Source organism: Seriola aureovittata, chromosome 14 (assembly GCF_021018895.1).
Source record: "Seriola aureovittata isolate HTS-2021-v1 ecotype China chromosome 14, ASM2101889v1, whole genome shotgun sequence".
In the NCBI taxonomy this organism is placed as follows: domain Eukaryota; kingdom Metazoa; phylum Chordata; class Actinopteri; order Carangiformes; family Carangidae; genus Seriola; species Seriola aureovittata.
The window spans coordinates 2,408,910-2,423,018 of NC_079377.1; the positions used below are offsets into that span (position 1 = coordinate 2,408,910).

Sequence of the window (14,109 nt, forward strand, 5' to 3'; positions counted from 1 at the left end):
CAAATGCATTCTGCTATAGAACGTGGATTGGACCAATACATCCATTTTGCGCGTCTTTAGCTGTTTAAAATTGGGTGCTAGCGCTTCATCAGTTTCTGTTGGGAAACCCTACATAGGCCTAGGCAAAACAATTCCCCACTTAAAGTACCTTGTATGATTTAGGCTGAAGAAAAAAGCTTTTATACACCATAGTTCAAAAATACCAGCACAAACTGATCCACCCTGCACAAATACTAAATCACAGTTGCGTGTTGGACACATAGTCGGTACGTAGCCCAAACGTACCCACTAGAAGGGTGTTTTCTCTCATCTTAAGTCGTACAAATGCCATGTATTAATGCAGAAACTGAACGAGACGTATTGGTCAAATATGTGTTTTACCTTATCCACATAACGTACGTTTTGCTATTGCTACGTAGCCAGCGTTAGCATTAACAGCTGTTTGCTTACCAGTCTTGGCAAAAGGTTCAGCCATCGTTGTGTTTACAGTGCAAGAGGATATAATACATCCTCTGAGCAGGGCTACTTCTTGAGGGCAGCCTTCTTGGTATCAGGAAGTGACGAGAAGGGCTGACCTGGACTGGAGCTAGCTGGTTAGCATGCTAACTTAGGTAGAGGAAAAGAAGTAATAGAAATAGAAGAAAAACAAGAGGGTTGCTTTTCACCTCTGGAGACAGCTGTTGGTGAGTAAAGGAATGAAGTTTGATGCTGAACTCACAGTGTTTCTTCTAAGCTGGTAAGTAAACAGCTGTTGATACTAATGTTAGCGATATAGCATTAGCAAAACTCACAAACAGCTCCTTTAATGCCAAGTATAAATGCCATACAATTGACCACCCAACCACACACACCTACAGCATTCACACTGCATACTTCACACACCACTGGTCCTGTTCTTGTGTGTGAAACACCAGGTGCACTGTATGTGTGGTTTGATAATCCAGATGTGTGATCATGTAGACGTGCTCTCTGTCCATCAAGTGGATCCTCACATTGTACGGAGTGGATTTGGGGGGTCAAACACTTCAATCCCCTCTGTTGTGTGATCTCAGGTGCAAGGGTCAAATGTATGTAAACCCAAACAGTGTGTTTCCACAGCAATGAGATGGGTTTGTCAAGAGGCTAATGTGCCTTAATCCCTTCAAAGGCTTCGGCTGGATCTAGAGACCCACTCCACAGCGCTGTGGACGGAGGAGCTGCGAGTTCCTCACTGGGACTTATTCACTGCAGAGAGTGTGTGCACATGATTCTTACGCGTTGAGCATTTGTGCTCACAGTGCCTCAAGCTAATGGATTAGCCCTTTACCTGCAGGCTTCGGCATGCTTCTCATGTCCGGCTCACTTTCACAGGGTGTTAACAGTTTCTCTCTGTTTATAGTCAACATCATTACAGGTGAAAATGCTGCTCAGAATCACATTGATATTTGTAATAAAACAATCTCAAACTATAGTTTTTGAAGGGAATAAAAGGTCGGAATTTATCGGGAATATTGCGAATAAACACCAGGATGAGAAAAACAGATGAATGTAACTCTTACTGAGAGGTCGACTGAAGTCACACAAGCCAGTGGAGCAGCAGTATCATGGATGTGACAGTTGAACTCGGGGGCTGCGGTTGAAAAGGCAAAATAATCTTCTTCTCTAACCACTTTCCCTTCGCTTCGATAGAAAACGCCATGAGGTCAAGGAAAGATGTGAAGGACTTAGGAAAAGACAACCATGGTGCGGTGAATCCCACTGCACTTACACTAGGATCTTTTCAAATTAATTTTATTTAGAACACACGGACGATAAATACTCATTTCCTAACCACAAAAACAAAGCAAACAGGATTGAAATGTTGAAATTAGATAGCATGAAAGAAAAATACAAATAGAGAAAGTTGAGACAATAAAGACGCCAGAATAAATTATATTCAGACATAGGTATATAGAGATTCCTGGCATAGGCTTTTGACATTTTTTTTTACATTTGTTTAGATGAGAAAATTCATTTTTAGTGCTTTACAAATTGGGATGAGACTTAGTGAAACAACATTTATGTATAGACTGTAGTATTTTGTTATCATGATGATATTGTTAAATATAAATTAAATCTGCTTGTTCCTCATGACGACTCCTGACTGGATTTAAAGAGAATAAATCTATATTTATGGATTTGGGTTTCAGTGGATCAGACAAGGATTTCCATCAGTTCTGGACTGAGTGGGGAAGATAAGATAAGATAAACCTTTATTTATCCCACACTGGGGAAATTCACTTCAAACGAGGTAGAAGAAAAACAAGTTATAATAGTATAAAGTAGAAAAATAACAAATCAACCATAAATAAGAAGGTATGTACATTATAAGTACTTGCATTTGTAAAGATATTTACATAATGTGCAAACAGAAAAATAAGTAATAGCATTCACACTAAAACAAAAAAGAAGTATTGAAAATAATGAAATATATTGCACAGAGCTTTTGCATCCTCACATTGTACAACAAACTCGATCCTACATCGTTTTTGTGGGACAGCATTTCTCCTTTCCTTTCCTAAAGGAAGGTCCAGTGTTTCCTCTGCTAAAGGAGATAAGATAGGAAGCATTGAAGCTCCTTTCCTCCTCATGTAGAGAAGTGGAGCAGCTGTGATCATGGTGCTGCTCAGAGACTTCAGCTCATTTCATCAGTTTCAACCTTCATAAGAAAAAGAAAAACCTTTTTCAACCGCAGCCCTGAATCTTCATATTTTGCTGCTGCTGATGTCATAGTGATGTCATCAGGGTTACAAATTTATAACAGGAAGTCTGTGTTACAAAAAGTATTTCAAAAGACATGGGCCACTGCTATCCAAGATGCTATCCAGTTGCACATGGGAAATGTCGGATCCAGACACCAGGGACCAGAAATCAGGATCTCTCTGCCTCTGCTGCTTTGATTTAGATTGTTCTCCTTTCTCTCATGTGTCCTACAACTTTATGGTACTGCCCCTTTAAACACAAAGCTTCAGTTCTTCCAAACCCAGAGCAGCGAACAAAACGAAGCAACATCAGTTCATTTTAAAATGTGAAAACTTTTATTGTGAAAATAGACACCTTTATTAAACTGATAAATTTGAGCTGTGTGTGTGTGTGTGTGTGTGTATCATCTGATATAGACGGGGTTCTGTCTGAAGTCCAGTGAGTGCAGGGCGGTGGCCAGGGCTGCGTACAGGCGAGTGCTGCTGAACCTCAGGCAGTACACCGGGCTGCTCACTGGGTCTGTGCTCAGCTGGAAGAACTGCACAACAAACAAAACATAAAATCACATTATAACGTCGTTACATTATTGCTCCACATGTGAAGCACTCTACCCGACTCTCACTGTACATATCACAGTGTGTACCTGCAGGCATTCAGTCTGCCGTTTGTCCCAGAGTCGTACGACACCGTAGTACGAGGAGCCGCTGGCGATCATGTGATTTCCGTCCGTCTGGATGCAGTACAGAGCGCTGTCATGAGGCTCCTCCCACTCCATCGCACACTTCCTGTTGGGAGAGTTTACACACGTGCCCAGATAAACATGATGTTGGTTTTGTTTGTTTTTTGCTGCAGCAGGAACAATAATGTCTGACTGCTGGATGTTGAATCTGAAGTGAAACAGTTCAGGAGAGATTACACCTGTGTGTGTTTGGAGACAACGCTGAAACTCTATCTCTTTTTCACAGGAAAACCCTTTAACAAGGGTGAACAAGGAGATGTCTGTGTGTGTGTGTGTGTGTGTGTGTAAATTGGTGAACTGTATAGCAAGGACTTTTGGGGCTTTGTACTGTGTTTGTATTTTTCACTTCCAGGATACAATGACAATAACTGACCTCCCCCATAAAAGCTTGCTAAATTTAGAGTGTACATTTGTATGTATTATTTGTGTGTGTATGTGTGGGAGAGAGAGAGAGTGAGAGGGAGAGAGAGAGCCTCCAGACATCTCTGCTGCCCCACTGTCTGCCCCTGGTGTCTCTCCATCACTTATTGATGAGGCTGCTCTAATGGAGGATCGATGTCTATTGGCAGAAAATACTTATCCCCAAAATACTTCCCCTCACCCTTAACCACAGCCACCTCCACCCAGCCTCCTAGAGACACACATACACACACACACACACACACACACACGCACATGCATATGCACATGCTCACGATTCATGATATTAATGAGGATATTGTCTGATATAACTATGATAATTAAACTGTGTGGCACTGCAATGCAATACATGAGGCGAAGCTCAGTTGGAAGCATTTGTTCAGACATAACTTCATAGAGTCACAGTGCAATTCAGCTGAAATCAATAAATGAGAATATTGAATCAATAATTCTAACATTTTCTCAATAGAGTTTTCATTAGCTCTATCACAACCACATAGTAAATTAGACTAAAATCCTGATATAAAATGACGTATATTAAGAAAGCGGATTTCACTATATCACCCCCTCCAACTGTTCATATTGAAAAGACAAAGACTTCATAATCAAACTGATCATTAGATCTGTTCAGCACCATGGGACCACACAGAATCCGCATTTCTTTTTTGTCTATTACAGTGCATTTGTCTTTGGCGGTGAGCCCCACCTCCAGACAACCTGAACCTCCTGGATGACCCTGGGAGCCTTTTGAGGTTGGTTAGGTTTGACCATATGAATTATTGATATCTAAAGAGGGACCCCCCTCTGCCAACCTTCACCCCAACCCAACCCTTTTCAAAGTCCCAAGAGCGATCTGCCAATCACATCTGATTTGTCTTACTTGACTGATCCCCCTGAAATCCAGCCCAAAACCCCACCAACCCCTGCTGTCCTAAATAAATGCTGCCCTCCCCAATCATGTTGGGGACCCTGTCGGCATATACTGGAGTGAGGGCTGCTGCATTAATATGGACACCACAGAGAGCTGCTGGTTAGGTCACACTGCTGGAGAGAAAAGAGTTTACACCACAAAGACAATACTGAGGGAACTACAGACAGGGTTCATACACTTTACACACTGCACATAACAGCAGAACATGGTACACTTCAACTGAAACAACTAAAACACAGCTGTAAAATACTACGCAGCATGATACTATCTGCTGCTATCCGTGCTTCCTCTTTGGATTCAGCGTCTGACATGAACATTGTTCCGGTGGCAGAGCAGAGGTGCACTGAAGCAGGTGTCCTGGCTGTGGTGAGAGAGGGCTGGAAGATGTTTTGGACACCGCAGCATCATGGTCATGTGACAGTATGGAGGTGCTCAGGAGGCATTCTCATCAGATGCCCAAACCACCTCAGCAGGCCATATTTCACAATTTGGAGCCTCAAATCACTGCCACTTCTCAAACTACATGAATTACTAGACAGAGATTACTTTTAAAAGATAAGAGAAGCCAATATGAGTATGTGCTTTATGTGTATTCTGTGAGTTGGACTCAGGTGGAGGAACTTTGCAGCTGTAGGTTCACGGTCTGACCCTTTCTTCATGATTTCTGTGATCATTATTTAGTCAGATTCAGTTCAGACTTGTCAGATGCTTCAACTCCATGTGTCGTTTCACATTCATTACTGACGTCTCCGTTTATTCAGACCCGGTGGTGAGATTTTTATTGTTGTAACCTGCACTGATTTGTTCATAAGTCATCTGATTGGCTGACTGTTTTCAGGTAAAACACTCAGAAGAGAAACCAAATCCTGAAAGGTTGGATGGTGGGTCCAGGTGGGCGGGGCTTGGTGACTGCTTTGTTGTGACATCACAAGGTGACAGAAGTCCTGACAGCTGGTTTTAAGGCTCAGTTTCTGAATACAGGCTGTGTGCATTTCTCTGTGGACTGAGGCTTTGATACTTTCACAGTATTAATATAAAACCTAGACCTAATCTATAATCAAAGAACATAAGAATATCTACCATCACACTTTATGGACTTTTATGATATTTATACCTGTTTACATTGTTCTTCAGAAAATCTGAAAAGAACACAGTGTGTAAGTCTCTATCGGTCTGATGTAAACCCCAGGGGGAAGACTGTGTCCTCAAAGGTGACTACAGCTGGTCTCAAGAAGTGGTAAAACTCTGAAGCACTCTAGGTGTCACTATTTAACCAAAAGATCCAACATTAACTGACAGAGTATTTGGAGCAATGGTTAAAATAGATTAATTGCTGCACACTTACAGAAAGTAATGTGTACTAATGGCCGCATGTTAAAATCCTACAGAGCACTGACTGTAGGGAGGCGGTGGCGTACCGTGGGCTGAGTCGGAGGTCCCACAGTCGAATGAAGGTATCGTAGCCGCAGGTGAAGAGCTGGAATGGAGACTCAAACACCATGTCCAACACACCGGCCCCGCGGCGAAACTCTGAACCCAGACTGCTCACACACTCCGACCTGATGAGAACATGAGAAGAGACGTTTGTGTTATCATTGTCCGACAAACACCTGAACTCATCACATATGAAATGTTGAGAACAAAAGAATAAATGTGACTAAATTATTTTCAGAAATGAACAGTTTTCTCGATGAAGATATTTGCACATCCAAATGTCTTTGGTCCAGATGTTTTGGAAAGTGTCACTTCAGTCTTGAAAAGAAGAGGATCCTTCACCCTGCTCTTGTTCAGCATCACAATTTATTGATCATCCTAACGTTTCGATCGCTCTAGACCTTCATCAGAAGTATTTTAAACACGTCTTACAACCACGATCTTAAACAGATAATGCTCCACGCATCTTGTGCGCCCAGGTGTGTGACAATTAATCTCTCATGGGACTGTCTTGGACAGTGAACTAAATAAGTGGGGAAATATATATCTATAGAAATCAACCATTCAAATTCAATCACATAAAGCAAAATGTTTATTATTTCTAAATTGTATTTCATTCCAACTTATTATTCGGGCTTTATTTAAAATTCATTTCCCTTAGTCTTCAGTATATTTGCCCCACCTGTTGAATATCTCTAAGCTAAACCTAAACATCGTAACAGTTTAATTGGTGAGGCTGGTTGTGGGTGATAGAACAAACAAACATGAGGTAAAATGATGGACTGCTGAGGGTTATACGGCCCTGACCTGATGACTGGCAGCCTCCCTGTGTGTCCTGCTCTCTGTCACAGTCAATGAAAAAAACATGAGTATGGCAACTGAACAGAACAGTCCCATAATGACATATGGCTGACCTTGCTCTTTTTGTTACACTAACTACAAAGAATGCCTACATGTTAATTTGGGTTATACAATTAAATTGTGATATGAAACCAGTCCCACGTCAACCCGGCGTTGGGTTCCAGTGGCAGCAGACTGAGCAAGGTCGCTCAGACGTCCCTCGCCCCAGCAGTGTTCTCCAGCTCCTGCTGCACGACCCCCAGGTCCATGTCAGATAAGATACAGTATATAATCTCTCCTGTGTGTTCTGGGTCTACCCTGGGGTCTCCTAGCACTTGGACATGCCTGGAAAACCTCAGAACGGAGGTGCCCAGGAAGCTTCCTGATCAGGTGCCCAAACTACCTCAACTGGTTCCTTTCCCCTTGAAAGAGCGGCGACTGAGCTCCTCGGCCCGTTTACAAGGGTGAATCCAGCCACCTTACGAAGGAAACTCATTTCCTCCACTCATTCACTCGTCACTACCCAAAGCTCGTGACCACCAAAACTGATAAACCAATTTACCGTTCTTCACCACGATGGTCCGGTACAACACCCAGATCACAGGGTTGTTCCTGGCCGAAAATTAGGCGGTGGTGGTATTAACTACGCCTACATTCAGTCCTGACACATTAACCGTATCTCGTCAGTAACATGAATTAACATCTTTTCCCATATTAGAAGAACTAATGATGTCTGCACTGTTTCACCTGTCCTCGAGATTCTTCTCCTCACGAACTCTCTTTTTAAAATAATCTGTGATTTGAGACATTTCTGCAAAAAAAATAAAACATACACGATGGGAAGTTACATTAATTTAGGGAAACTTTTCAAGAAGCTGGGTGTGCTTGGGTGTAAAAGGGATAATATTTAACTTGTTTGAACAGCCGTTTTGTTGCTAGGCAACATCTAGTGGTTGTAGTAATGATGACAGGAGCAAAGGGAAAAGTGCGGTGACGTAGTATAAAGAGAGACAGAGTCCACGTCAGGAGGAGGTTGTGGTGGATGGATGAATGTGACACAGGAGAGCGCTGCTCCATTCCCATGTGAAAGTAGCAGTTTATGTTGTTTCTATTATCCATGACCGTTCAACAAAGTTAACCATGTTGTTATTAATGATATGACAACAAACATTGTCTAATGTTGAGGAAGTAGTTATTTTACCCCACACCACGGTCAATTCCTAAACCTAACCAAGTCGTTTTTGAGCCTGAACCTAACAACTCTCCAAGGTCTCCAAACTGGACACTCTCCAACCCCCAGCATCGACTTGAGGCCTGTGCATTAAAAACATAAAGAGAACCAGAGACAAACACAACCCTGACAGAAGACAACACCCAGTGAAAACCTGCATCTGATCAGCCTTCCAGTATTGTGGTAAATGAAGGTTGCTACTGTGGAACTTGTGTGAAGTATAAACACAACTCATGTTATAGTTTGACTGAAAATTACTACTTTGTCACTTAATCAAGTGAATTAATCAGCACATATTAATTAGAACAAATATTCATGTGGGACTGACCAATATGGATTTAATTCTCTATCACGCTGCTGTTTTATACCCTGCTATCTATTCAGTGTTATATTGCACCTTTTCTGGAAAATCAAATGGGAATCTGTTTTCGGATAAAATGGAAATGTTTGTTTTTGTCTAATAATTCACAAGTAACTACCACATTGATACAAATTCACATCATGTCACAGTAATCATATACTAACCCACACCTGTTATCATCACATGCTTCCACCTGTTCCAGCGCACAAATATATGAAAATACAAATGAAACTATCATATACATATCATTTAACATGCCAACAGAAGTATCATTTTGTCATGTATGATTGTTTTTTTAGTTACAGCATCTCAATTTATATTTTCCATCTTCAACAAAGATTTGTTCACTTGAAATCGACACTGGAGTTTCGTCTGTGTCACTGAGTCTGGATTGTGTGGGACTCTGGACACATGAATTGTGCGCATGGACAAGTGATAAATAAAGTTCGTCTGGGTTGAAGTGGTGCGCCCTGTGTGTGTGTGTGTGTGTGTGTGTGTGTGTGTGCAGCTGCATGCAGCACCATGCTCTTGTGATCACAGCTCTGTGCCGCTTGCTCCTCGCCTCTTGATTATTGGAGAATAACTTGCACTCAGCAGGGCGGATTATTGCAGAATAACTGTCTCTTTGTTGCCATTTAATACCCTCCATGACCGTGACTCTGTGCGACTCTCGCACGTTTGATACCTGCCCCGTAGCAACCATTTAAAGGAGTCCGCTGGCCTTGGCGACAGAGCAGCCCTGTGCTTCGACTCGTGCCCCCTCCCTCGCCCTGGAGCTCAATCCGCAGACTCGGGCTGGTAATCCCCAAGCCTTACCCCAGGGGTCCTTCTTATTGGACCAGGGCTTTCCCCACAGGACGCCTTATTGGGTGAGAGCTCTCTCATTGCCAGGATCTCATGACTAAGCCCGGGCCAATGGGGAGTCTGTGATGAGGCTGAGTTTGTGTCTGTGTGGGGTAGTGACCCCTCATTTTCCCCTTACCACTAAAACCAAGGAGCTTAGCACATGCCACACAAAAAGAAACTCATTCAAGCCAAAGGGATGCGAGCCTGTTCATTCATAACTAAATAATGATGTCTCCATCACAGCACTACCACTCCAACTGAAAAGAGATCATCAATTCATAACCCCGGCCCCTGAAATCCTTCAAACAACAAGATTACAATCTAACACTGTTTTTTTTCTTGCTTTAAAAAAAATGTAACAAACAACCAAATGTGAGAGGAAAATAAAAGCTGGGCTTCCATAAAATGGACCTGACATCTGTGCAGGGATCTTAAAGCCAGTAATAGCACCATGCGATGAGCTGGTGCACAGTGCAAAACAGCAGGGATTCTCAAATTGGTAGGTCACTGGCTTTTATGGGCCGCGTGTGATTACAGGATGGAGGTGTAAGCGTATAATCTGTCAGAATGACTGTATCTGTTAGTGAGCCGCGGCACAATGTTCTGATCTGACCATCCTTCCCAGAGCACCTCTGGGTCCATTATGTTAAATACCTAAGTCTGGCCTGGAGAATGCCTGACTGAAAGGTGTCACATGGGAAAGACATAGCTGACTGGCTGAGTCATAACCATCAGGATACACCGTCATAGACTGTGAGCTTCAAAAAAATCACAGGGTGTCAGACACCGTTGATCATCAATCTCAAATCAGTGGAATTGTAGTAATGACATGCTGCAAGTGGATGACATCATAAGAAGGGCTGTGTATCTCATTAACAATAATTCTTGCTGTAAAGTTATTAACCTCAAACATCAACATGGTCAATAAGAAAAAAAGATGCCAGTGTGCTTGTAATGTTCCATCTGTATTAAAAGACTAAACTACTCATTGTCTTAAGTGGTCTGTTTTAATGAAATGATATAGAACATGAGCGGCTTCTGTTTATACTCAAAACTGTATTTGGAATAAATCAGGTGTTGTTCTATGTTGTTGAAATTGTCATCAACTCTCATTATAAAGACTAAAACGATACATTTGTCCATCTCTCAGCTCCATGCACATTGATTTTTACTGAAGATGTTTATCTTATCTATAGTCAGTTCACCGCCAAGATGGTGACGGTGGAGCAGCTCACTCCGAGCTTCAAAACCTCTCTTTAGAAACGTGCGGGTGACGTCACAGTGGCTACATCTATCTTTATTTACGGTGTAGGGTCAAAACTTTGCACTTTACATTTTTATTTTGCACATGCTAAGATGTACATTAATGAGAGCGTATCAGGCTTATTTATCAGGGCGTAGCATAGCATACGGAGCTAACGTCCTGGACAGAACAGTCTGGGATGAAAACACATGTACTGCTACATCTCTAGTTATTAGGTATAGTTGTTCATATTCTGTACATTAAGCATCATAAAGTTAAACTATGAACTTCAGACATTAACCAAATGTGTTTCCTTTCACGTGCATCATCTGTGTTCTGTGGACAGAAGCAGTTGTTATCCTGATCCATCACAGCGAATAAATGAATATATTCTTTCTAATAGAGACATCTGACACAACAAACTTGAGTCCACTGACATGTTTATCCAGTTCATTACAATTCTTATTTTTTAACAATTCTGGCCATCATTTCCACCAGTGATAAGAATATTGTACCCACCAAGTTCACTGGTGAGATGAGGAAACACAGCACGTTGATAAAATGGAGTCTGAAGGGGCAAGAAACACGAGCGGCCAGACGATCTTATAAGTTGGAAACTTTTAGTCAACTTATTTGGAAGAGACGACAACGCATTCACACAGTAAAGCCTTTTGTCCAAAGAGACATACAAGTGAGGGACATCACAGTAGGAGACGTTGGTGTAAGTACTAAGTACTACATCTATTCAATAAGTGTAAGGAAACCAGGTAAAGAAGTGGGGTGAGTGCTAGTGAGGCAGCTGTTTTTTTTATTAGAAGAGTAATCCACACACTGTTAAATATTTCCCATGATAATAAATGCAACATTTCTGTGAGACAGCTCATCAGACCTGAACTGCTTGTCTCCTCTCTCCAGCCTCATGATACAGGACGGCTGATGTGAGGCTCAGTGAAGACAGGGAGCCAGTCAAGTGACCAGAGGAGAGGAGTGGTGTGAGAGACCATCCTGGACCAGCTGCAGAAGTCAGGTGCAGCAGGACGCTGGTCCAGGTGGGAGATGACACGCACCTGGGCGAGGACCTGGACTGCCTCTCTAGTGAGGAGAGAGTGTCTACAGCCAAACTGTCCATAAACGTCCCTCACAGTTTACAGACCGGCTTCATGCCTCAACTTTGACCTACTGCCTTTACTGTAGATGTGTGCACCGTTGAGCAATGAGGGATTCTTAGTTACATTTCAGACGCTCTCATTTAACCTATGAACTGCTGGTTTCTAACCAATGTTGAGTAATTTCAATTCCTGTCCACTCAACATAATTTTGTTTTTAACAAAAGTCAAATAACAATGAAGATAATTCATTGAAAAACAGAAAAGTTTGACTGATTAAACTATAATAAAAGGTTCATAATAAAGAACCTACTGCAGCAGAAGTCAGTTCACCCTTCATTAGTGAGATTCCATATTTTTATTTTGTTAATATTCTGTGTGTCTGCTTTTATTTTGTTCTGTCATTCTTCACAGATGTTTCTTTCCAGCTGCTCTTTGATGGAGGGCTGTTGTTGCTCGACCTTCTGCTTTGAATACTCCAGAGGTGTTCTATTGATTCAATTCAGCATCTGGGTAAAGAGACTTGCATTCATAGAGTCATCTTCCTCACACCTTTTGCTCTAATGCAGCCGTACATCAGTGAGCTCCCACTTCCATGTTTCACCGTCGGCACCATGCAGTCACTGTGGTGGTCCTGAGCAGGTCCACACCCAACATGCTGGACTCTATCTGATCCAAACAATGTGCTTCAAACATTCATCAGGCTTCTTTTCATGCTCTTTATCAAAGTCTAATCTTGCGGTTTGTGAGCAGTGGTTTTCTTCTTGGCCGTCGTCCATAGAGTTGGGCTTCATGCGCTGTCCTTCTCACTGTCCCCTCAGTCACTGAAACACCAGCTTCCAAAGATAATCCTTGTGCAAGATCAGAAACACTTGCATGTTTGTTTTTCAATGCAAGATTGTGTAAATAGTAAATTGTGCATGGCGTAACTTTTCGAGGCCGCCACTGCGCCTTGTGTTGCTGGCAGCACGGCTCCTCCTATAACCTCCTGACCGCTGCTGCAGCTGTGTTTCACTTTATATCCAGTAGCCAACAGATGCTGTTGTACACCTTCATCAAGTCTCACAGTGTGCTTTCTTTCTTGTTATGACCTGGTTCATGCTGATGGCCTTATGGCCTTTTGTTGCATTGAGGTTGGACTTTGAGGTTTGCACCTGTTTGTTTTTAATTAAACATAAGATCTAACACTCACACTTAAACATAAAATAATATAAAAATTATAATATGGTTCAACTTTGAATCATGTAATTTTAGTGATGTTGCACAGGGATAAACAGAAATAACTTAACTACAAAAGCAGGTTCCAGGTTGTAACACTGACCCCACCCTAATGACAATGACTCTTTGAGCCTCGTGGAAAAATGGAAATCGTTGTTTTTGCAGAGAAATATTTTTACTTCTTGAGAATGAAGCAGTTTGAGGTGCAGTGTGGCAGCTACTTTGTGAGATGGGTAGACTGGTGGTCCTAGGGGGCACAGACTTAGTGATTGTTATGAGGGGGCCACTGGCTGTGTGACACACAGGGTCTAAGTCCTAATTTAAGCCTGTCTGGTCTCACTGCAGGAGTCAGGTTGGCTTTAGGGGCCACACACACACAAATTGTGAAAGGAATCATTAATGAATTGACAATGTTGAAAAAAAAAATAGAAGAAGCTAAGGGCATTATCCTTTAGTGTGGGGACAGCTAAAGAAAAGCAGTGTGTGTGTGTTTTTGTGACAGAAGTGGTTGGAGGCTCTTGTAAAGTTAAGTCTAAGCTCTAAACAGGAGCCTGGGGACGCACTGGGAAACGGGCCCTCTCGTCAAAAGCCATCAGACAGGTAGAGAAAAGGAACCCTGCTGAGGTTTTTACTGGCTAAAACAAACAGAGGGGAGCCACGCAACCTGCTGCACGTCCACCCGCTTTCACCCCACACCTCTGAGCTCGCTGCAGCGCTACTGCAGCAGGAATGTGAGCCTTCCTGGCAGACACAGTTAGAGAGGAGGGGGAGCTGGCTGCTGGGACCCATCAACAATGACCACCTTCAAAATGTCACATACACGTGTGCACTGCAAAGACAATACAGCTGCAATTTGTATAACAGAGCGTCCAGCCCAATGCAGACATTTAACCCCGCTCCTTTCAGTGTCAGGAATGTCAGGAATTCTCGCCTGGCCATTTGATTGTAAAAAAAAAAAAAAAAAAGGAGGGCTCCCTTTCTGAAGGAACAGAGGGGAATCTTGGGAGTTGGGAGTGATG

At 42.4% G+C, this 14,109-nt stretch overlaps 1 protein-coding gene across 1 annotated transcript in view; it reads right to left on the reverse strand.

The window, feature by feature from the left end:
• Positions 1-1,754: 1,754 nt before the first annotated feature.
• Positions 1,755-14,109, reverse strand: part of fbxw4 (F-box and WD repeat domain containing 4) — a 48,361-nt gene continuing 36,006 nt past the window's right edge. The window contains exons 7-9 of the mRNA XM_056396352.1: positions 6,230-6,370; positions 3,365-3,506; positions 1,755-3,259 (exon numbers count right to left, since the gene is read on the reverse strand). Of these exons, the coding sequence (XP_056252327.1) occupies positions 3,125-3,259; positions 3,365-3,506; positions 6,230-6,370 (418 nt within the window). The 3' untranslated portion in view covers positions 1,755-3,124. The remainder of the gene's footprint in view (positions 3,260-3,364; positions 3,507-6,229; positions 6,371-14,109) is intronic.